Source organism: Tenrec ecaudatus, chromosome 2, assembly GCF_050624435.1.
Source record: "Tenrec ecaudatus isolate mTenEca1 chromosome 2, mTenEca1.hap1, whole genome shotgun sequence".
Lineage (NCBI taxonomy): Eukaryota > Metazoa > Chordata > Mammalia > Afrosoricida > Tenrecidae > Tenrec > Tenrec ecaudatus.
Window position 1 is genome coordinate 150,209,485 of NC_134531.1, and position 26,293 is coordinate 150,235,777.

Consider the following 26,293-nt stretch of genomic DNA (forward strand, 5'->3'; position numbering starts at 1 on the left):
AGGTGAATCACAGACTTGGCAAACTACCCTAACGTACACAGAGAATTGAAAACAAAACAGGGCATTTATTCCATATGCTCTCAGGATATGAGTGTTTGCGTGCATTGCTCTCTGACCTCACATATACACCTGAAGACCTTTCGCGCGTAACGATAGCACTGCAATTCTCTCCTGACAATAAGATTGAAGGAATATACCCAAAGTCTCCCTTATCCCCAATTTCCACACACTCAGCCTTCTTTCAATCTACTTAGTCAAAAATGAAGAGGAGTCTCCTACATGAGATTGGCATGTTTGGACGGATTCACTAGCTAGATAACTAAGCCCTCATGAAACTTGCACCAGGGGAGATGGATGTCACAAGATTCTACAGGGCACTTTCAAGAATGAATCATAATCATAGAACATTTTAATTATCCACTTACTGGCTCAAATGGACTGGCTTTAGAGAAGTATTTTTTCTGCCTGGCACACCTAATGCTTGACTTGGAGGAAAACAAACTACATTTGCTTTTTTGTACTACGGTAAATCATAGTTCTTTAAAGACCAGTTTTGGGAAGATGGTTAATAGTCTGACGCTCATTTTTTTGTGAGGGATGGGCCACTCGTTGAGAAACGAACTACAATTCAGCTTTGTTTCAGGGCTGCGCTCTTATGCCAAATATCTGCACCAGCTGTTTTGATTCCTTTCTGTATTGTGTAAGTTTCCAGGCATTTGAACTTGGACATGAAACGGAAGCTCTAGCCTAATATTCCTATCCCCTACAAAGTGAAAGTAGAGGCAACAGATGTGTAGAACACTCCTACATTGGTGCCAGACAACTGAAAAAGTTATTGCGTAAAACATTCCAATGTTATATTTACATTCAACCAGTGGAATGTGATAAAGAAATATGGATTTCTTTATTCCAGAGAAGTCTTGAGCACAACTAAGTATCTGAGCGACACCATCAGCTGCACTGTACCTTTGCAGGTTAAAGTTGGACTTGACTCGATGTAGCAAGCTGGGTTTAAGTCTATTTCACAAAACATGGATATCTATCATTAACAGTCATTCCTGATAATGACAATTCTCAGTTTGGAGAACCCATGGTAAATTCGCTTACGAGTAGAGAGCAGATGACAAGTAAAGAGCCTTCCAGGCCAGGTGGAATCTCTTAACATCATTTTGTGTACATTGCATTTATTTTTGGCAAATAATACTGGTTTCCTACTTATTGTAAGTATAGTAACTAGCCGACTGCCAAAAGCCAAGTGAATGAGCTCAGAAGCAGATCCTGCAACCTTGAGGTGAATACAGCCCTAGGAGTCTGAATGAGCATCCCTAAACCAGGACTATCCAGCTAAACTGCTCCCAGAGTACTTAAGCTCAGAAGCTCTGTGAAAATCTGTTGCTTTAAGCTAGTGTTTTTTCCCGTTTTTTAGGTAATTTATTCAAATTGGTTTAGACACATAATGACTCCAGAAAATGCTGCCCAGCCATGTGCCAATCTCAGTTTAGTTGGTCCGAGCCCACTGTTGTATCCAGTGTCAACACTTCTCATTGAGGGCCTTCCTCTTTTTGGCTCATCCTCTGGGTAGTCAGCATGAGCTCCTGGCTCCACACTCCTCCTGATACTGTACTCAAAGTAAGAGAGATGAAATGTCCCCATGCCTGCACAGAGCATTCATTCTGGCTGGACTTCTTCCAAGACAGATGTTTGTTTTGCTGGCAGCCCACGGTACTTTTACTATTCTTTGCCAAAACCGTAATTCAAATGCGTCAATGCTTTGGTTTTCCTTTTTTTCATTGTCTAGTTTTTACATGCATTTGAGGTGACTGAAAATATCATGACTTGGGTCAAGGGCACCTCAGTCTTGACATCTTTGCTCTTTAGCATTTCTAAGAGGTCTTGTGCAGACTTTCCCAGCGCACTAAAGTCATTTGATTTTGTGATTGCTGTTTCTATGTGCACAGATGGATACAAAATGAAATCCTTGATAAGGTCAAGCTTTTATCTGGGGAGGATTTTATTTTATGTTGGTTTGTAATCCAGACTATAGGTTTTGATCATCATTAGTACATGCTGTGTGCTCTTTACACCTTCAACAAGATTTTGTCATGTGCAGGCTATCTTCTTAAAATCTTATACTATCCTTTAGCTTCTTGGATATCTGCTTAGCACACATGTAAGTACGGTTGAAGGATAGAATGCTGGCATTCACCTTTTCCAATTTTAATCCCAGTCACCCCTCGTTCCTTTGAACAACTGCTTCCTGCTCTATGTACGGGATCCCACGAGCACAGTGAATTTTTTGGAATTCTGGTTCTTTGCAAAGTTGTCCATAGTTTGTTATAATCCATAAAATAAACATTTTTTTCTGGTATTCTCCGCTTTTAGCCAATATCCATTTGACACCATTGTAAAGGTTATTTTTCTCTCTCTACTTACTGTGGTAGTTACACAATTTCATGTCAACTTGATAAATACGAATGAAGGGGTGGAGTCCAGCCTGTCAGTCAGGTCACAGCCTGATTTCTCATTGTGAGCATGGCCTTTTCATGAGCATTCTGGAAACTCTCTCTAAATCACATTCCTGAGGACAAGCCACATGGAGCCATGCTGCTGGCAGCCTGAGCCCTGGAGATGCTTCTACTACTGGATCCACAAGATCTTCCTGTATTCAGCATCACTGCATGTGTTGCGTGAGTATGACGATGAATTTATGCACTAATATTGGGCACAGTCCAGTATCAGACTTACGGACTGGGCTGGGATGTTTTCTTAATAAACAATTACTCTTTGATATAAAATTCCCTCTTGCACCCATAGTGTCGTCTCTGGATTTGTTTCTCTAGTCTACCCAGAATAACACATTTTCTTCTTAAAAGCTTAAATAAAAAAAGAAATCATAGGATTGTAATGTGTGGACATGATGATGACAGTGTTAGCAGAAAATGGCCAAGTTTTCTCAAAGACTGTTTTAGTGTCTTCTGCAGGTTGTAGAAGTTAAGGAAGTAGAAAGCCTTGTTTTTTCCCCAGAGTGGCTAGTGGTTTTGAACAGCTGACCTTGCATAGATATGAACTCTATTTCCTAGCTGTACGAGCTTGGTAATGTTTACTAACTTCTTTGAGCCTCTGTTTCTATTTGGAAAGTTAGAAAAATGGCGCCTCCCTTTTCTAGGGTTCTGCCAGAGATAGAGGTGACTGTATGAGGTTCTTAGGAGGGTGCCTAGCATTTGTTCGCTTATTCCCACATGACTACTTTCATCTGGGTTTCTGATGTACTTCTTAGGGAGCCTGAGTTGCCTAGTCTCTCCAGTAAAGATCACAGAAGCACCAAAGAGCTGCTTAAAGAGGGAGGGCTCTAGTGGCAGAGTGTTTATGAGCTGGCCTGAGATCGAAATCACCAGCAGCTCCAAGGGATAAAGGCAAGGCCTTCTACTCCCCTCAGCAGTCTGGGACTGAAAGGAACAGTTCTACCCTGTCCTACAGGGTCCGTATGAGGCAGCATCAACTCAATGGCAGCGATTTTGGGTCTTTTAAATGCTCCCAAAGTCATTAATTAAATGATATACAAAGGACCTTCAAAAAGTCAATGAAAAGATATTACTATTTCCAATCCAACAACGATTACATTCATTTTTATGCAAAGGGAACGTAAGAAAAGTCTTAATGGTGGATGAAGAAGGGGAGGTCCTAAGTCAAAGGCTAGCAGTTTGTGTAAAAAACTTGGGGGAAGGGAACAGACGGATGAAGATAATCATAACTCTGGAATACATTGGACTGTCTGTACAATACATAATAAAACGTTTGCGTATGTGTTAGCCTATGCTAATTTGGGGCAATAACCTAAATTTCTAAACCCACTGTCATCAAGTCAATTCTAACTCGCAGTGACTATCTATATATATATATATATATATATATAGAGAGAGAGAGAGAGAGAGAGAGATTCAAGATTTTAAATCTTTATGGGAGCAGGAAGGCTGATCTTTCTCCCTTGGATTGACTGGTGGGTTTGAACCACTGACCTTGCGGTTAGTAGTCCAACACTGACTTAACAGAGCCACAGCAGGTGTTAAAACTGGAATGCTGAAATGTATGATGCATATTACATAAGCTTCTCCCAACAAAAAGCTGTATGAGAATGTCTGAGGAAAAAAACCGAACTTCTATAAGTTCGACTATCAAGGGATTATAGCGTTGGAAAAGATACCTTTGAAGAACATCAGTCTCCTTGACTCTGAGACCAGAAGTACTTCGTGGTACCTAGAGGCTCTTACTCTCAACTGCGCTAAAAGGGATCACATCACATTAGTAGATCCTGGATGGAGTGGGAGGGAAAAACGTGGAAAAAGATCATAAAAAAGACCAGGTTTCCTGGCTAGATAGAGACTAGTGGAAGGCACAAGAGGACATCTTTAGTCGCTCGTCAGGTCTGGAAATCAACTAACCTCCATGACTCAGCTTTCAGTCAAACAATAGTCCTATAAAGGGACAAATACCATCTGGACTGCAGAGTGATCTACTATTGCAGATGGCAAGGGCGGCATTTAGTCCAGAGGAAATTCAGGAGGCTCAGGAGAGGAGGAAGAATGGGAAGACAGAGAGGACATGGGATAAACGATATTACAATAATGACACGAAAAAATGTATGCCTTGATGAATGGAAAATTTATCTGCCAATAAAGGAGGAAACAGACAATTATATAACTAGGCAAGCCATCATAATTTACTGAAATAACTTAAATGATGAAACATTCCTGAAAGAATATGGCTAATAGTCAATTAAAGTTTACATATAATTATAAAAATTTAGTTTGGAAACAGGAATTATACACAGAGGGCTGTGGCATGCAGTGGTAGTTCACTTGGGAGAGATCATTTAGCATTTCTCCTTTTAAATACTTTGAATTATTTCTAATTAAAATGAAAGTGGAAAAAAATTTATCCTCCTTTTTAAGGCCGCAGCATTTCACTCTGCATGCCACGTTTGATTTGTCATTATTATTTATTCTATACAACAATATAGAATATTTATATCATGGAGACATGGGTAAGGATATGATGAATGAAATAAAACAAAGGCAAGACGAAGGCTCCTTCCTTGGGCATGTGATATTTTGTTACAGGCTCCGAGCCACAGGTGAGAGATGCTGAACTGGTCCAAGACCTGGCCTAGGTGGGATAATATAGGCCATCTTATAGTATACGAAGGTATTACAAAGTAACCCCCACAAAAGAAAGAGAACAAATCTAACTCAAGAACACACTAATCAACTCTAGCCAAAAACAACCATCCTCATATTGCCAATGAAGAGATGGTTCTATGTCTAAAAAATTTAATGAAACAGAGGTTTGGGTAGCCCACTCGGGACACATCCTTCCAAGTAACTGGCTTGCATAATTTGCTTTCCTAAGAGGATTCAATGGTAATATTGGAGGAGAAACTCGTGTCAGAACAAATTATTTTTTTTTCATTAGGGAGATGATGCTATTGCCTCTGTAAACAGAATGAACTATCATGCCAATTAATAAATTTATATTAACATATTGTTCATATAGTGAAGTCATTTTTACATTTTTCCTGACCTCAGTTTATCACACATGCCTCTGTATTTAAATCCTTGTACCTTACTATTAACTGTACTTACCAATTCATCTTTCACTTTAATCGATTATGACCTATTGAAGCGTCAAGAGATGAGGTCTTAATTTTCCTTTATACCATTTAGCATAGAACCCTGGCTCAACAGGAAACAAAGATTTACTGAAACAATGCCTTTTTCCCTTCATAGTGTTACTGTCATTCATTTTTGCCAGGTTGGTGGCTTTGAAATCTATAAGCATTAAATCCATGATTCTAAGACAGTGAGCATGATGTTATACTGAACATGACACCATAATATCATAGGACAGTACTTTCTTATAGTGTTCCCCTCTGCTTGGATGCCCTCCCCTCCCCCTTTCTTTCTTTACACTCCTTTCTAGTGTGGACCCTGGCATCACTCTCTTCTCTATTTCACAGATTTCTGGCCCCAATGGGTTTGGATATAGACCGCTCACAATGTCCACTTTGACAAACAGGAACCAGCCATAGGGAGAAGCAAACTCTTCAAAACACACACTACCTTCCACTGCTCTTTTGAAGAACACTTTACAGCTTCCACAAGTCAGGACCCCATAGTGACATCCAGAAGCCTCGTCCGAGCACACCAAGCAGAGTTTGGGAGGTGGTCCCATCGCAGTCGAGGAGCTGGATGGAGGAGAGCTCACATCTGGTCTCATTCCAGGGCTAAAGGAGGAAAAACCGTGACTGTAGTACATGTCAAAGGAACATAAAAACGATGTTGTCTTACCTTCTTGCTTCAGTCAGCATGTTCACAATGAACCTCTGGCTTCAAGTACCAGCAGAAATGAAAATATCCTATCTAAATTCATTGAAATAATGCTAGATCCTTTTTCTTATACAAGAATGAGGACACTCAAAAAATGTCCCACTGAAGAGACTAGTGAGGTTGAAGTTAGTTAGCAATGATTATTTGCTTAAAATAGTATTTTTGTCATTACCTTTGTTGAGCTGTCATTTACATACAGTAACATCCACCACTTTAGAAATTCATATTTTGTCTTGTAGCCACCACAATCTTTCCATCAGGCCCCCAAAAAAGTCTCCTACCCCTTTAATTGCTTAAAGGATCAATTTTTACTTCAAGATATTTATAAATGCAGAGTCTAAAACCTTTTGAGTTTGGCCTAGCTGAAATAATATTTTACTGATTTAGAAAAGACTGATCAAGAATCATTACTTTTCTATTACTGTGTTAGTCTGGGTACTTTAGAAAAATCCACAGAAACTCATGTGTAAGAGAGTTTTATATAAAAGTCAAGTGCACATCAAGAAAACACCCCAACCCAGTGCTGCCCAAGCCCTCAAGTTCAACATTAACCCATATGTCAGACACCAATCTACAAAATCCTCCTTCATCTCACAAAACACACTATGACGCCGACTGCAGGAGGAAAGCCTAGTCGGTGAATGTGTAAGAATCTCAGGGCTGGCAGGGGTCTCCCACACGGTTGCTCCAGCACCCAGGGCTGCATTAGGGTAGGTCCACGTGGCTTCTCTTTAGGGGATGTCTTGCAGGAAGTCAGCCTTGCAAGCTGAAGCAGGGAACTGCCAAGGTGACCATCACAAAGCAAGAGACTAGAGAACTCGAAAGGCGAGGCTCACCGAGCCATTTATCCTTCTGCCCTTCAATTAACCCCACGTGTTTATTGGCCAGGTTGGCACAATAAACTAACTAACTCAATAACCTTCCTGTCTCGCTTGCATTCACACTGAAGGCGGCCCTGGATTTTTAACAGAAAGGACTATTCTGCTTCCTCTCAATGAGGCTTCTGAACCAAAGATGGAAGATGCCTATCTATTTCTCTCCCTGGATCTCATTTCTCATTGTGCAATCTGCCCACCAAGTTGAGTGCTGCTTGTTTTACTAGTGCTCAAAGATACATATTATTTTCCCTAATTTGTTATTAGGAACAGTTTCAACCTCTCAGAAAAGGTGTAGGAATTGTACAGTGGACATATACCTTATACCTATATTCACCAATTCTTTATAGTTTTCCACATTTGCTTCCAGAACGGAATCTTTATAAACTTAAGAAACGGAGTCTTTTTAATGCTGGAGGAAAATCGACTACTAAAAATAAACAGTACAATGGTTTCTAATGTACATTCCAAAGTAATTTCCATCTTACACGCTGACTTAAGAATTAAAAGGGTGTAGCTAAAAAAGAATTTCTAACCTTACGTTTATAATCAAACTGGTTATGTGCTTTCAAAAAGACTTTCAAAAATATTCCTGGTAGCAGCTTGTTGATTTGGGGAATTCTACATATTAAAATAAGAAGTTCTTGGTGGTACTGTGGTTAAGTACCTGGCTGCTAACCCAAACGCTGGCAGTTCAACCTACCAGTCGTTCCATGAGAGAAATGTTCCAGTTTGTTTCTGGTGAGATTTACAGCTTAAAAAGCTTGTGAGGCAGTTCTGCTGTACTCTCATAGGGTCAAGACGACAGGGTCTTTGTCAGTCAGAATTGAACTGACAGCAATTAGTACATATTAACGCGTGTTTTGTATTACTTGTATGAGAACTTTCTCTTTAGTGTTCAATTTTCCCTATTTCCTAAGAGAAATGGCCTTTAGGAATAAGTTATTGCATACTTTGCTTATTCTTCCAACAACAATACAAAAGTTCAATTACATGTATGTTTACACTGAGAAAATCAACTGACAGTGTTAGAGGAGCCCACCTTTTTTGCACACTGGCGCAAAGAAACCCTGCACCACGCTCAGTGTTCTTATGTTTGAGCCCCCTGTTGCAGCCACTGTGTTGATCTGTCTTGCTGAAGGTCTTCCAGTTTTTCACGGCCCCTCCACTTCCCCAAGCATGTTGTCCTTCTCCAGGACAAGTACATGAGACAAGTCTGGACAAGTACATGAGATACCCTTTCTTATAGAAGGAGCATTCTGGCTAGACTTCCTTCTTGACAGCTGTGCTTGTTCTTTCGGAAGTGTATGGTACTTTCAATATTCTCTGCCAACACTGTTCTTCAAATGCATCGAGTTTTCTTTGGATTTCCTTACTCAAAGTCCAACGTTCACATGCATATGAGGTGACTGAAAACGTCACGGGCTTGAGTCAGGTGCACCCTAGCCCTCAAAGTAACATCCTGGCTTTGAAACACCCTAAAGAGGTCATGTGCCACAGATGTATGCAATGCAATGTGTCCTTTGATCTCTTAATTGCTGTTTCCATGAGATAACAGGTAATGTGAATGAGGCCAGTAAACTCAAAAGCTCCCCCTAAATTTCCGTATTCTTCTGTTAGGAAAACAAACACATAACTGGATAACGGACATAAAACTGTTTTCCCATGCCAACTTTCAATCTTCTCCATCCGTCACACTGCCTTCAACTCCCTACAACCCTTGGCTAATCGAAGAAGCTTAGTCAGCAGGAATACATCATCAGCACCTAATTCAAGGAATAGGCTACGGGGCTTCATGTGGTTCCCCAAGCACTTCACACACACACAAGTGCTGGATGATTTTGTATCACAGGCACTGATTTCCCACTAGGTTTGGGAGAGTGGACTGAGTGCACATTGAAAGCTCATAATCATAACCTGAAATGACTCTGCTGTAGGTCTGGCATGAGCCGCCCTGGATTAATGGAAACTTGTGACTAAAGTAGAAGAGCTTCTCTGGGAATGAGTTTTACAGAGAAGTAAGCAGGCCGTGGTGTGAGTAAACACAGCAATGTGTTGGGGAAGCAAAAACTTCTCTGGCTTCTGTTCTGAGGATGCTCCTATTCCTGCTCAGCCAATCTCTGTCACCTGACATCTATATTTAGGCATCAACCAGTTGTTTGTATATTTAGATTATGGAAACTGAGAATGATGGTTAAAGATTTAAAAGATTAATTCTGCAATGTTTCCTCAACTATAAATGTAATGAAAGGGGGTTTCATAAAGTTTGTGGGAAAATGGAATTGAAAGACAATAGAAAGTTTCCATTAACTTTCGAAACTCCCTTGTATATTGTATATATATGTGTGTTGTAGGCGTGCATTTTTTGAACTTTAATAGCACTTGGAAGTGTTTTACAGCTTGAAAACACTTTCATAAATATGCACTCCACAGAGCTGGGAGAAAGACTCAGCACCCATCAACTTTTAGGTCGCACAAGCAGGTGGAAGGTCAGGGAGCACATCTATGGCCAAACGGACTTGTTTCAGTTCCCGGCTATCCCACTTAGCACCTACCCACACTGCACGTCATTCTTCTCACTAGTAACTAGGAAGGGCAACCCGCGTGTGTGCACTGTGAAAATAAGGCACGCTACAGAAAGTCTTGCACACGGTTCCTGCATTTAACACATACATCATCACTAAAAATTACCTTCACGTCCAGATAACAGATGATTTTATAAAAAGCAGTATATAGCTATTACTAAGTAAGCACAAAGTAGGGTCAAGTTTAAAACTTAAAGTCAGTATTCACAAATTCTCACTTATGATGAAAAATACAAAAATATATTCAGGCCACTCAACTGTGAGTTATATACAGATGACAGAAAGAAAGAAACAAACAAAAACCACCACAGAACACTACCATCAAGTAAACTCGAACTCACAGCCACCCCACCCAACCGAGGAGAACTGCACTGTTGGCTTCAGAGGCTGTAGCCAAACACACTGGGCGCCCAGAAATGACACAAGGGAAGTTAAAAATAATTGACCATATAGACGGATAGAACCGTAGCTAAGCGTCTGGTATCCTCTCTAAGGCAGGTTTTCTGGGCCAGACAAAAAGTGGGAACACGGAGTGTTGGCAGGTGTAGCACAGTTATCAGTGGGATCACTTCTGTCACACTCACAGTAACGACTTACAATGAATGCCACTGGGCAAAATAAATGAATGTAAAATGATATTCAACTGCAGATGTGACCCTATGATGTTGGTAAAAGGAAACAACGAAATGGTTGGAACCCCCAAACCATAAGGAATTGGCATTTTAATAAAGGATACATGGCAGAAAGAAATCAAAAGCACATAATAACCAGTGCACATTGTACCACTCTGGTGGGAAAGCTGGATGGCCTGGTCTGAAGGCATCCTCCTCTGGGGTAGCTAGTGATTGCTCATGGTGTGCCTGCAGCTGGGCCCAGCATGCTGAAGGTGCTGAGGCTCTTTACGAAGGGACTAAGGTGCCTATGCTATGTGAAGAGTCATAGGAACAAAATGCCTCGTTCTAGGTGAACACTTGAATGTTGTTTCTCAGTCAGAATGGAGAGTGTGTCATCAAGTCATTCCTGAGTGTTTCCTATTGAAGATAAAAGAAAGGAAGGCTATGTATAAAAGTTACCCTAATTTTCTGACAAGAAAGGCCAAAAAAGGAGCAAAGGCCAAAAAAGGAAATAAGCCAGTCAGGGTGCAGTGTAGCAACGATGAAACATACAACTTTCCTCTAGTTCCTAAATGCTTCCTCCCCCACCCTCCACTATCATGATCCCAATTCTACCGTACAAATCTGGCTAGACCAGAGGATGTACAGTGGTACAGATAGGAACTGGAAACACAAGGACTCCAGGACAGGTGATCCCTTCAGGACCAGTGGTGCGAGTAGCCAGACTGGGAAGGTGGGGAAGAAAGGGGGGAGTGATTACAAGGATCTACATATAACCTCCTCTCTGGGGGATGGACAACAGAAAAGTTGGTGATGGGAGACATCGGACAGTGTAAGACATGACAAAATAATAATTTATAAATTATCAAGGACTCACGGAGTGGGGAGAGGAAAATTGAGGAGCTGGTACCAAGGGCTCGAGTAGAAAGCAAATGTTTTGAGAATGATGATAACAAATGTACAAATGTGCTTGACACAATGGATGGATGGATGGATGGATGGATTTTGATGAGTTGTATGAGCCCCCAATAAAATGGCTTAAAAAAGAAAATTAATCACACACCTGGTGAAGTATTTAAGAATGCCATTGGTCGGGGTGGGTGCGGAGGAAGGGAGAAGGAATTCCCGACAGACATCCTCTGACTTCACATGAGGGAAGGAGAATCAAATTCAACATCAGCCCGAGGCCAGAGGTCAAACACACCAACACCTGCTTCTGACACCAACAATTCCTCCCATCATTGTTGCTGGGTGCCAACAGGTGGGTCCTGACTCAGAGTGCCCTTAGGTACAACAGCATGAAACACTGCCATTTCTGCGCCATCCTCACAACTGTTACGTTGCAGCCCATCTCTGCAGCCACTGTGTCCATCCATCTTGTTGCGGGACTTCCTCTTTCTCTCTGCCCTCTACTTTGCCATCCATGATTTATCCTTCTGTAGGGATCTGACTCTCCTGAAAATATGTCCAAAGTACATGAGAAAAGTCTTCCCCCACCCTTGCCTCTAAGGAGCATCCTGGCTGTACTTCTTGAGGCAGATTTGTTTGTTCTTTTGGAAGTCCATAGTATTTTCAATATTCTGTGCCAGCACCGTTAATTCAAAGGCATTTATTCTTCTTTGGTCCCTCCCATAACGCTCTCTCTCTTGGTGCTGGGTTTGACCATTTATTGCATTAGCCACACAGAATTTCCAAACTTTCCACATGATTATGCATCTTATTATGGAAATTAATAGTTTACAATTCAGGATCAGAACTTCTCAGGATACAGTTGTTCTAGTTAGGAGTGTCTGTCTCCTCAGCTATTCAGTTCCGCAGCCTTCTTCAGAAGAAGTTGCTCCAAACCTAGCTTCCTCGATTTCAGTGCCTGAAGGCACACTGGCCAGGGAGTCCCACCACTCTGTCTCGTGAACCTCTGGCACTGTGAGGCGACAGAAACCTCCTCACTCACCATGCATAAAATGCATAGATGAAATAATAATGAACACTGAAACTCTGATGTAAGAAGGTATTGTTCTTGGGTACCATAGAGTTCATTCCAACTTACAGAGAGCAAGAATATTTTAAAACTGTATTTCTGTATCACAGGAAGAAAATCAGCTTTACAGAAGATAGCCGTGGGTTCCAGTAGAAGCCCCCGTACTTGAGTTGTGTAATAGTGGTTGCTGACTTAACCACCTTCTTGAATCTATTTTATTTTTGCCAATTTAAGGTTTTTTTTATAAAGTATGTGATATTTGATGATAAACAATAAGTCTTTCCCCTATTCTAAGGGGTAAAACTGTCCCTGGAGAAGGAAGAAGAGAAGAAATAATAAGTAGCCTTCAGATGTGAAATTTACTTTGTTGGCATCTGCAATACAGCCCCTTAGATGAAAAAACAAAAGCAAAAACAAAAAAAAAAACCAAAGGGTTTTCTAGAGGTGAAGTGAAATGCCCCTTCACATTAATTCTGTCACACGGAAACCACAAAATTTTAGTTATATATGCCAAGGTTCAAAGCTAAGTACTTTACACACACACACACATATACACACACACGTTACTTCAAATAATCATTATGATACTTTATAGGTAAGAGTAAAGAAATTAGGCCCCTAAGCCACTTTAGTAGAAGGCACAATGTGAATTCGAACTCTGTGCTGTCTAACAAGGACATGCAGGTTAATATCTATTCATCTTGATAATTACTTTGTAAGAATTATGAGCATCACGTAGGGAGTCTTGAGATACTGTTTTTTTTCCTCCTTCCGACTATCCTTGGTGACACCAAGGAATAGAAATCACTGACTACCGTTAGGTGTTTTTCAGTCAATTTTTGACTCAGTAGAACTGCCCCATTTGGTTTTTGAGGCTGTAATTTTTACAGGAACGGACAGTCAGGTATTTGCCCCCTAGAGCCACTGAGCGGGTTCCAAGTGCTAAACTTCTGGGACCCATGTCACTTTCCTATCTTCTTTAGAGTCTTGTTAATGTAACAAAACAACATATATAAAATGAATGCATGTCAGACTAATGTATTTACCACATAACATTTTAAAGGAAGCATTTAGTTTTTCTGAAATATATTGCTCCAACGTATCCAGTTGGGTGTATCTAACGAACTGAAAAGTGTATTTGTGTTGTTTAAAAATGAACAATTGTTAATGTCTCCATTTAATTCTAGTAAAGCTGTTAAGTGTTCAGAACATTTAAGTAAAATTAACTTGCTATGATGTGGCCTGAAATTAAAAAGGGAGGTCATTGGTGATTCAGTGGTAGAATCTTTACCGTCCCATAACAGACCCCCTCTACCCTTCTTTGTCATACTGTGGTGGTCTGCACATTGCTGTGATACTGGAAACTGGCATTTTAAGTACCAGTAGGGTCATCCACAGAAAGCAGGTTTCAGTGAAGCTTCCAGACTAAAACTACACTGTAAACAAAGAATAGACTGCCCACTTTTGATGATCAGCCACTAAAAACCTTATGAACAGCTGTGGACAACTGTCAATACACAGTGCCAGAAGATGAGTCCCCGAGGTTGGAAAACCAAAAATTAAAAAACTCACTGCCAACAAGCTGATGCCGACTGAGGTTGGAAGGAACTCAAAATACAACTGGAGAAGAGCTGCCTCCTCAGAGCACAGTGGATCATAATGTAGAAGGAGTAAAGCTCTTGGGACCTGGATTTGCTGATGAGGCACAACACAAAATAAGATGAAGGGCAAGCATTCACTAATAATTCAGGCCATGGAATGTAAAAATAAAGTCATTGGAAATGAACACATAAAGATCAACATCCTAGCCATTGCTGAGTTGAAATTGACTGGTATTGGCCATTTTGAATCAGGCAATCATGTGGTTTACTAGCCAGTGTGACAAGTACACGTGGAATGATACTGCCTTCATTGACAAAAAGGACATTACAGGATCTTGAAGTTCAATGTTGCCTGTAGTAAGAGAAAAGCTACACATATACAAGAAAGTTAATACAACTATTACTCAAATTTACACACCAACCCCTAAAATTAGTGATGAAGAAATTTAAGAATTCTACCAATACCTTCAATCTGAAATTGATCAAACATGTAATCAATATGCACTGATCATTACTGGCAGTTTGCAAAAGTTGGAACTATAACCTTGTTTATAGACAGGGAAAAGGAGACTGAGTGACTATGCTCATATGCAGGTTCAAAATGAAGCTGAAGAAACGAAAATAAGCCACAAGAGCTAAATACCACCCGGGTTTTGACTATTATTGCAAGAACAGATTTGAAATATTGAACACTAATGACAGACCTGATGAGCTATGAAATGATAGCTCATAATACATGAAGTGAGGAAAAGATCAAAGTGGATGGCAGTAGAGACTTTGAGAACTGCTCTTAAAGGTAAAAGAGCTGGATAAAAAAATTTCAAAGAGCAGCCTAAGAAAGCAACATAAAATATTAATGAAATGTGCAAAACCTGGAGGTAGGAAACCCAAAAGGAAAAACATGATTAGCATATCTCAAGCTGAAAAATAGAGAAAAGTCAGTCCTCAAGTTCCATTATTGGATAATTCTATGGATAAAGCAAGAGGCATCAAAAGAAACTGGGAGAAATGCACAGTCACTGTACCAAACAAAAAGAACCAGTCAACATGCAACCATATCAAAAGGTAGAATATGATCAAGAATCAATGGTACTAAAGGTGGTCAAGCAGTACTGAAAGCATTAGCTAAAAACAAGGATCTTGGGGTTGATGGAATATCTATCAATTAAAATGTTTCAAATGAAACTGATCAAGCACTGGAAGCATTCCCTCATCTATGCCCAGAAATTTGGAAGGCAGCTGCCTAGGCAACCAACTGAGATCCAAATGTGTCCCCATTCCAAGGAAGGGTGACTACACTAAATGTGGAATTACTGAACAACAGTACTCACATCACAAGTAAATAAAACTGTGCAGAAGCTCTTTCAACAACGCTTGCAGCAGCACAATGACAGGGAGCTGCCAGAGACTTACCCTGGATGTGGATATTATTGCTAATGTCAGCTGGAGCTTGGAATCAGAGGATACCGGAAAGATGGTTACTGGTGTTTTATTGACGATTGAAAAGCATTTGACAGTGTCGCTCGTAACAAATTAGCAATAATGTGAAGAATGGCAATTTTAGAACCCTTAATTGTACTCATGCAGAACCTGTACATAGACCACATAGCAGTTGTTCAAATACAACAAGGCCATAATCATGGTTTAAAATTAGGAATGCTGTCCCTATGGGTAATATCCCTTACCACGCTGACTTAACCTGTATGCTGAGCAAAAACTCTGAGATGTTGGACTACATGAAGACCTCAGCATAGAACTAAGGAAGGCTTTGATATGTAGAGGATCCAATCTTACTTGCTGAAAGCTAGGACTACTTGAAGCACTTGTTGATGAAGATCAAGCATTGCAGCCTTCAGTATAGATTACATCGCAATGTCAAAATAAGAAAAAATCCTCACAACTGGACAAATAGGTAATATCACAATAAACAGAGAAAATATTGAAGTTGTGAGCACTTCATCTTGCCTGGATTTACACACAATGAATGCTCACGGAAGGAACAGTCGAAATTAAGTATATTGCATTGGGCACATTTAAAGGCTCTTTAAGTGATAAACAACAAAGATGTTTTTGCATTTGAATTAAGGTGTTGGCAAAGGTTCTTCAAAGTACTATGGACTGCCAGAAGAACACACAACATGTCTTAGAAGTAGTACAGCCAAAATGTTCCTGAGAAGTGAGGATGGTGAGACTTCATCTCATATATTTTTGGTACGTGTTCTCAGGAGAGACCAGTCTCTGGAGAAGGCCATCATGCTTGGTAAAGTGGAGGGGCAGTGACAAAGAGGCAGACCCTGAAATGCGATGGACTGACACAGTGCCTGCATCAACGCATTCCCACATAACGATTCTGAGAATGATGCAGGGGTTGGCGCCGTTTCCTTCTGTTGAGCACAGTTTGACTCTGAGTTGGAATCAACACCACAGCACCCAAGGACAACAACATATGATAGGACTGACTGACATTCCAAACCATTGTAGCTACCATGTGCAGTGGAGCTTCCAAAGAGAAGAAAGGCCTGGCCACTAATTTCTAAAAAACCATGGAAATCTCATGAATTTTCATCTAAGACACAGCAGTGGGTCTGTCTGGATCAACAGAGAATAAGGAGGGCCAGTAACAGAAGGAATAGACTGTGTGGGCTAACTGCCTTCATGAGCAACTGCTCCTTTGCCATGAGACCAAAAGAACTGAATTGGGTCTGGCTACCATTACCAACCACGTTGATAAAAGATTTGATTGTACAATGCTGACCAAACATGGAAAAATACAGAAATGAATTTCAAATTCTCATGGTATCCCAATTTTGGGGGGCACCATAGAGGTTGGATAAACCCAGGGAACAGTTGTGCTAAGACACTCAACCACAGTCTGGCCTTCGCTACTCAAACAGCTTTGCTTTGAGCATTATGCGCCTTTGAAAACTATACAGGCTCAAACTGACAGTATCAACTGGACCGTTTGGACAGTTAACTCAGTCAACAGTAAGTTTGTGGGAAGAGCAACACAGAAAAGGAGGGTGAGAACAGGTATACAATGTGAAAAATGCAATCAGTGTCACTGAATTGTGTAAGAAAAAACGAATGCATATATACTTTGAACAACAAAAATCACAAGAGTTTGATGTGCAATTGATTGTGAGAATAGCACAGGATTAAACAGCATTTCTTTCTACTGTGCATGGAAATGTCATGAGTGCAAGTCCAACCCGAGAGCAATGAACGGCATAGTCCAAGGATGTGGCATATATAAGCTACAGTCTCCACCCATTAACCCATTACTGATCCTGTGTTACAAAAGCAGAAAGTAAGACTCAGGAAACTAGTTATGTTTTACGTTTCTTAAGAGGTAAAGTTTAAATTGAACGCAAGTTTCCAATTTAATTGTTTAAAAAAATCTTGTACATACCAAAATAAATTTTTGGCAGTCTGGTAGATTAAATTAGAACAGTATTATAACTCATATTTTACAAAATAACAAGGTCAATGGATGGTCAAGGTAATTATTATCATAGAATTCGTGCTTTTCAGAAACAGCCATTAACTATCCATTTACCCTGCATTTTCCAGTTATAAAGAGCTTACTATTTTTTAAAAAAGAATGTATTCCTTTTTGTACTCTGTATCTCCTTATGAAATTATGAGAATTAAGTATCTGTCAAAATATTCTGAAAGAAATACTCTATCATGTATATGTACTTTGACTTAACTATATTTTCCCACATATACAATTTTCAATAATTTCATAACAGTGGTAAGTCAGCATAAACTATGATATAGTTTCAATTTTGCAACAGTCAGCAATTAAAAAAACAACCCAGCTTTGGTCTTGTGTTTTAAAGTCCAGTTAATTTTGGAATATTCATTTTAAATAAAAGTTGTGTTTCTTTTTAAAAAGCATCTGCTAACATTTTAGAAACCATGTGGAAATGCCAAATAAAATTTAAAGGAAATGAGTGACATGATTTTTAAGCCTTGGAGTTACTCTTAAAATGTAAAAAATTCAAGGATTCAGTGTTTTGGGGGAAAGTGTACTTGGTAACCAGTGTTGCCATGGGAACCTAACTTTAAGAGTGCGATTTATGATACAATAATAGTAATTGTATTTTTTAATGTTTTTATTTATCTCAATTAATGTTAAATGCTTTGTTAAAATTTCTTTTCATCAAATTATCACAAATATTGTTACTTTTACTAAACCGTATCTCTTCCCTAAAAGAATGTGACTATCAGTCATTAGGTTGAGGTTTCAAACAGATTTCTTATGTAAACAGTTCTGTGTGCAATAATATAGAACTTTTCTGAAAAACCATATTTGACACTTCTATGTAGGCACCAAAGCCTACATAGAAGTAGAATTTCAAAAACAAGGTCAATTCTAAACATCAAAGTAACTTTAGACTTGTTATTTCAAAAGAGTCATTTCAAAATTTACTCTTTAAAATAGTTATTAATCACATACAAAAACAAAAAATTTCCCCCTAGCGGGGTGTGGTGTGGAGGAGAAAAGAACCAGTCAAACAACGAAAACATTTTCATCCACAGTTTAAACCAGAACACTCAACATCTACCACCTGCCAAAACATAAATCATAAATTTGATATTGTAAGGGCAAGTCATTAATTTTGTAACTTAAATATTCGACAATTCTAAGCTAAATGTTTATTGTTAATAAATGTTTCTCCCACATTATCTCTAACACTGAAAACTGAACATTAACATCATATATCAGAACATTAACATCATATATCACTCTACTGGAGCATTACCTTTTAGGTGGACCTGAGTTTAGAGATATCAGAATTATAGGTGGGGGAACTACAAAAAAACAAAACAAAAACCACGTAATTTTTTTCAAAGCTATGTATTTAAATTATTTTTTTTCCCTGAAACAACCTTATCACCTTATAAGTACTCTCCATTACATTTAATACATTTGTCAAATCTGGGATTCCATTCTTGGAAACATTTTTCAAACTCATGTTTGAATGGCTGACAGCACCTCCATTTTCTTCTTCACTCTCTACATCGTCAGATCTGTTCTTTTCATGTCCCTCTTCATTCACGGAAACACAAAGAAGTCATACAGCTGTTCAGGTGAGTAAGATACATGGGACAAAGGGCAATGCTGGTTTTTGGCAAAAAACTAAAGCACTGAAATGGCTGTGATAGCAGGTGCCTTATCGTGGTGGCAAAACCACTCCCCTGTCTACCACAAATCAAGCCTTTTTTGTCACACACTGTGACACGATCTTTTCAAAGCCTCTGAATAGAAAGCTTGGTTAATAGTCGGACCTGGTGGAACGAACTCCAAATGCATGAATCAACATTTTTGCCTGTTCTGCAAGCTAACAGGCATCCAGAATGAGATCCATCATTAATCAAAAATTCACTTTTTTTGAAATCAGAAAACCATTCTTACACGTGTTTTTCCCATAATGCTGTCCTTGTAAGCTGTTCAACATCCAAACAGTTTCTACAGCATTTTTTCAAAGCAGAAAACAAAATTTCAGTCACACACCATTCTTTTAAATCAACCATCACACACAAAAAAAGAGGTATGAGCAAAACTTTTTACGAAAAAAAATTCACTGTGACCAGAGAGAACCATCCCAGGTGAGCCACTCGGTGCACTGACTCAGGGTGAGTTGCTAGATAGCTGCCTAGTGGGAAAAATACACATTAAGAAAGCTCTGTCCAGCAGAACTTTTTTCCATTTTTCTGGGGGAGTAGCCCCCTCTTCTACCAACTTCTATAAAAGTATAAAGAGCAAGAGAACAAGAGAAAATCTTTCAAAATTACAATGGAAACAGTAAGTAAAAGTTTGCCTTAGTCAATCAGAGGAACTTTGGTCCCCCAAAGCGAATAAATAGTGTCTGAGGAGCACCCTTGTAAGAACACATACACTTTTTCAAAGTGCTTCAAGAGAGTGAAATAACATTCAGGAAAAGTTCACATGATTTCTAAAGTGTACCATACATTCAAACCTGAACAAATGAGAAGTGGATGGAGTAGGAAACCTCACAAAAGAGAGATCACGATCAACGTACACTTTCCAGCTACTGCAGCGCAGGGAGCTGCAGAAATAACTGACTGTAGTCATGGATGGGTCAGACGGTCCCATTTAGAAAGGAAGCAACTTGCTTCTCTCTTGGCTAGTAGCATCAAGTGCAGGAGAGTGGTTACGTCTTAATGTCCCATTTTTCACCTATTTCAAGAGAATATTAAGTAAAGGCAATCTAAGTATGATCCCCCCCCCCACCCCACAGCTAGGAAAACTGGTTACTGAAACCATAAGAACTAAGCTATATTTTCCCAGTTTATTTTGTTATCTATTTGTAGTCCATGATTTACTTTAAGGTTACTGCTTTAAATTTCTTTAAATATATGAGGGGGATTCATCAAAAGTTGAAAGAGAAATTCCATTATTTCTTTTTAACAGTTTTATTGGCAGATACTGTATATACTCAAGTATAAGTGACCTGAATATCAGTGGAGGCACCTAATTTCACCACAAAAACTGTGAAAACCTTGGCTTATACACAAGTATATATGGTAATTCAAATACCAGAGTTATTCAATCATCACCAATTACTTGTAGTTTTGCTTTTCAATACTCTCCAGGGGTCTTGAGTAGATTTACCTAATGCACCTCCTCTTCTGAGTTCTTGAACTGTTGCTTCATTAGCATTGACTGTGGAGCCAGGCAAACCAAAATCCTTGACAACTTTATAATTCCTTCTCCATTTATCATGATGTTACCTAGTGGTCCAGTTGTGAGGATTTTGGTCTTCTTTAGTGAGTTGTAATCCATACTAAAGATTGTAATCCTTGATCTTCATCAGCAAGTGCTTCACAAGTCCTCCGCACTTTCAGCAAACTAGGTTGTGTCATCTACATTTTGTTGGTTGTTAATAAGCCTTCCTCTAATCTTGATGAAACATTCTTCTTCCTGTAAGTCAGCTTCTCTGGCGATCTGCTAAGCACACAGATTGCACAAAAGTTGTAAAACTGTGCCTCCCCCACTACCGCCGTCCCCAGGAAAGCAGGCATCTCTGCATTTGCCCAGCATAAAACAATCTTGATGAACTTTCAAGTGAGGAACAAGGCCTAGTTCTCATACTGAGGTGTTTGTGGTCTCTTGATTGCAACAATGCTTGACATATTAAGTATTTCAACACTTCATCCCTAGAGGACTTATTTATGTAAGCTCCAATTTTAATTCTGAATCACACGGATGGTTCAGAGTTTAAGCGCTCTGCTGCCAACCAAAAGACAGGCATCTTGCAGCCACAGTTGTTTCCCAGGAGGAAGACAGAGAGGCTGGCTTCCTTAAAGATTACAGGTCTTGGGAATTTTAGTGGCAGGTGGTTCTACTCTTTATCTTATAGGGTCATTATGAGTGGTAACTGATTGATGGCAATGGGCTTTAAATTTTAAATCTACTTTTTAATATATTTCAAGTCTGATGGTCTTGATACTGATATTGAAGCCCTTGCAGAGGGGCCTATCATTTTTCCCCGAAAGGTATGTGACCTTGAAAATAAAAACACCAACAAAATGTAGCTTTGGTTAAAGATGGCATATCTAACCAAACCAAAAACAAACTAGTTGGTTCAAAAATATTCTATTCTTGCAACACTCTTCGAAACCTATAAAAGTTGAGACTAATTGAACTTATTTTTAAAGACATAAACCTCTCTACATTGCTACTTATAGCTGAGTGATAGTGACCCTCTATACAACAGAATGGAACACTTCCCAGGCCTCTACCACCCTCACTGTGTTAGAGAACCTAAGAATAAAGACCAAAACAGAGAATACCAGCAGTAAAGGTGAATGAAAAAGTATTTCTACAAGGGCCCTAGAATATCACAAGTTTACTCTATCTAAAATGTGTTTAAACATGTCTCTGTGATAAACGAATGACTACAGAAAAGCTCTTTCAATAATACACTTGTCTTCACTAAAGTACCTTCAAAAAAAGGTTCCAATTAAAATAGTGGCTCACACTGGCCCAGTTAAATTGAAGGCAAAGCTCAACTATATCTTGGGATTCCTAAGCAGTAATCTTGAAAGATTTTCTCAAAGGACATAGGGCTATCTCAAGGGCTATTAAAAAGCAACTTTAAGAAAATCTTAAAACCACATTGGTCAAAAACACGGCCAGGACAGTTACATCCAGGAATGTTTCCCATTACAACAATGCACCTACTCATTCCTCAAGGGAAGCAAGGGTTGTCCTATTAAAAAATGTGAAATCTTACTCTATCCACCCTACAGACCTGATCCTGCACCCCTGGACTATCCCCCCACCCACACTAAAAAAACTCAAAGGACACGGCAGAACAGAATTTGAGCCCGTTGATGCACAAACTGCCATACTGATGCGTTTTAAATGAAAGAGCACTGAAGCATTTGAGAGATGGAAACATCACCTTCAGAACTGCATAGTCCTAGATGGTGGATATGTTAAGAAACAATCCGTTCACATGGGCATATTTCTGTCGAATAAAATATTTCATGATTTTGTAGCAATATTTTGTTGCAATTTTCAAGCTGGAAAGCAGATGTACAAGACTTTGGTCTCCTGCTAAAGTGTCCATGAGGAAGTTCAGAAGCAGCATAATTAATATGACAAAGCGTTCAAAAAGTTCACAAAATTGGGGGTAAAGTTATAATTAAAAATCAAGAAAAATGTTTCCACGTTTGTGGTGAAGTGAAATCTCTTAACATAGTTCTTCTGTCCTTGTCTCTGTAACTACCACAAAATGATTGGGAGAAACTATTTGTAAATAGGGTATGTGAAACACTCACGGAAGAGTTATCGGTCCGTTTTGCTTGTGAACCTAGTCTGTAAGAGAGCTATCTCAGACGCGAAAGTAGAGAGATCCCCACCAAGGAAAAGGAGTCAAGAGCAGGTCAGTTTGAGACTCTTCCTTGCCCGAAGGGGCCATGAAAACAGGACGAAAGGCTGAGGCAGAGGAACAGCACCTATGCCAGGAGACTGACTCCAAGTGGAGCCAGGTAGGTTGCCGGGCTCACAGAGACAAAGCCAAGGGACCACATGGCTGAGGACCAGTGACTGAAATCCTCACTGTTTACTGATCCAGATTTGTGGTAACTTATTAACTTCCCTAATAACCCCCTAATTGAGAGTACAGTCTGAGTTTTGTGTGGCCACTTCAATGATTTATCAAACCCAGCACAGTAGAGTGCAGTGGGAGGAATGGCGGGTACCAGAGAAGGTGGAGAAGGATGGGACATGGAGGCATGCCTGACTCTTGCCTCTTGGCAACAGGGAAGCTACAGGAGATTAGATAGGGCCTTTTATTCCACTTATTGCATGGTTCTAGACATTGAAGATAGAGGCATCATATAAAAAATAGGTTTAAGTCAAGTTTTACATGTGCAGTTTCAACTTTCTTGTTTCAACCTGAATTTGTATATGAGTAATCGAGGATCTGCTCTACAGTTGGCCCCTGGCCTTGTTTTGATGGATGGTTTTGAGCGTTCCATATATTCCCAAAGATGTGTTCAATTTGACCCGTGTATTCCATCTGGTGAGGTCCATGTGTAGAGTCACCCTTAATGTTGCTGAAAAAAGGGTACTGTATTTGTATTGAATAATTTGTTAGTCTTGGAAAATTCTATCATGTGATTTTCAGCCTCATGTCTGTAACCAAGGTTGCATTTCTCACTACTGATCCTTTATCTGCTTCCAACATTCACATTCAAATCAGCAAGAATGATCCATGCATCTTGATTCTATGTTTGAGCAATTTTAGACTGAAGCTGAAGTCCTTCAATTTGTTCACTACAAGCTTTAGTGGGAACATAAATTTGAATAATCCTTGTTTTAACTAGATTTTCTTGTAAATGTACAAATATTATTCTATCACACACAGCACGGTGCATCAGGATGAATCTTGAAATGTTCTTTTTGTCAAGTCAATGAATGTGAAACCATTCTTCTTGTAATGTCATCTTCAGCATAGAAAACCATATGATTGTCAAACTCAGAATGGCCCAAACCCATCTTTATAGGCTCTATTTCATTTGTGACAATTTCAGGCTCCTCAATTCATGCTTCTTATATTCTACAAGCTAATTATCCATGGATGTGTTCAGCAGGTTCTTTTCATTTCAAATCATGCCCCAGCAACAAATGAAAAGTCCCAGTAGCTAAAGGTTCACTCTTCTTTGAAGAGTCAGCTTGTCTTCAGTATTATGTGAGTGCCTTCTAACTTGAAGGGTTCATATTAGCACACTATATGTGATCATATTCTGCTGTGATTCATAATTATCTCTTTCTCCTTCCTAGTCTGTTCTCTGTCTGAAGTTCCACTGAACCTTGTTTGCTATGGGTCACGACTGATAGGTGAACACCAGTCTTTCAGCTTCCAGCAACAGAAGCCACCATGACAAACTGACAAGTGGTAATAAACCAGTACTTATAAGGTAGTTACAGTAAAAATGGCAAAAAAGAGCTCTAAGTGAAAATTAGAAAACAATGCTGAAAGAAATTGAAGAGCTAAAAAAACAAAGGAGACACACAAACACACACATTATGTTTCTGGATTGAAAAAACTCAATATGGTCTGTTCTCTCCAAATTGATCTATAAATTCAGTGCAACTTCAAGCATGTCCCAGGGGCTTGTCTGTGTAAAATTGGCAGCCGACTCTAAAATTCACAAATGCAAAGGACCTAGAGGAGCCTAAATAAACTTTTTTATTCCATTACTAAAAACACATAGTTTCAGAAGAATAAAATAATTTCACCCTGAAAAGGTTAAAATGGAATCATTGGGTAAGGTCTATTTTAAATATGGTGTGGCCTAATACAGAATTATTTATAACAGATGATTTATACAAATGCCCTCAATTTATATTATGAACTGAAATGAAATGTTACCACTATGAACTTGATATTAAAGTTTGTGACAAAGAAAACATAGGGAGAGAGGAGAAACTGATGTCTGTCATCACACCAGGTCCTGGGTCACATCCATTTGATATTTGTCCAAGTTTGTTGCATCACAAGCGATTTCACTGACGCCATATTCAAGATGCTGAACTGACCTTTCAGATGTTCAACAGGAATCCAGAAAAACCACATTTAAAAGAGTCTGAGCAACACAAAGGTGCCATGAAGGTATTTTACAGGGGGAAAAAAAGGTCTGAAATATGTTTCCAAGACTGTATTTCCTTTTAATTGCCTAAGCGTTCTAATACTAAGACTTACTCGAACCTTTGATAACTTCCACTTAGTATGTGTCAGGCCTATGCCAAATGCTCTATATGCATTGTCTTGTTTATTTCCATCTTGGCAACTTCTCTGAGTAGGCTCAGTTATTTTCTCTACTTCGGGGAACTGAAGCTAATAGGGACATTGTCTAATGTCACTCAGGTGATGATGACAACTAGAAGCTACATTCTTAGATTTCCAGCTGAGTAGTATTTTCACTGTATTTTGTCGCTGCTCTCTATTCCTTTTTGGGGGAGGAAAGGATGTTGTTGTTAATCTATTTTTATGACATGCCAGTGAGCATTTACGATATACATACTTTTTAAGATCCAACAATTTCATGGCAGTAAGGGAACCCATTATAAACAGAGAAAGAAAATCAAGGTGAAGAGAGCTCCAAATATTTTGAGTTGAAATCAGGGAGACCCAAGGGAAAGTGAATTCAAATATCTACGGGCAGCTGGCTTTAGCAAAAGGCCAGAACCCTTAATTAGGGAAGAGACAGTCTCTTTTTAACACGTTCTACTAGCAAAACTGGATATTCATTTGCAGGGTAAAAAACCCAATCCCACCCTATATTCAAAATTGAACTCAATATGGACCAAAACCTCAAATGTAAATCCTAGAACTATGAATACTGTCAGTGAAAAAAATAGGACAAGCTTATGGGTCATGATACATGGCATATGTATAAAACATATATGAAAATGTACTAATAGCAGAAGACAAAGTTGATGACTGGGACCACCTAAAAAATTAAGCATTTGTCCATACAAAGATTTTGCCAAGAGTTAAAAAGAAAACCCACGGAATAGAAAAAAAATTGAGTGATATAATGGACAAGGGACTTGTATCCAAGATTTGTAGAAATCTTTAACACCTCAACAAGAAAAGGGAAAATCACTCAGTTAAAAACTTGTGAACTCATGGACTTCACCAAAGAAGACACTTACCACAGTAACCACCTCACCCCAGCATTTAACAACAAATGCCGGTGAGTGTGGAGAG

At 39.3% G+C, this 26,293-nt stretch overlaps 1 protein-coding gene across 3 annotated transcripts in view; it reads right to left on the reverse strand.

The window, feature by feature from the left end:
- NR3C1 (nuclear receptor subfamily 3 group C member 1) overlaps positions 1-26,293 on the reverse strand; it is a 111,138-nt gene that overhangs the window by 23,534 nt on the left and 61,311 nt on the right. For 2 of the 3 annotated variants that reach the window (XM_075541760.1, XM_075541759.1), the window contains exon 3: positions 6,114-6,280. In XM_075541760.1, the coding sequence (XP_075397875.1) occupies positions 6,114-6,280 (167 nt within the window). The remainder of the gene's footprint in view (positions 1-6,113; positions 6,281-26,293) is intronic. The other variant, XM_075541761.1, reaches the window with a different exon arrangement.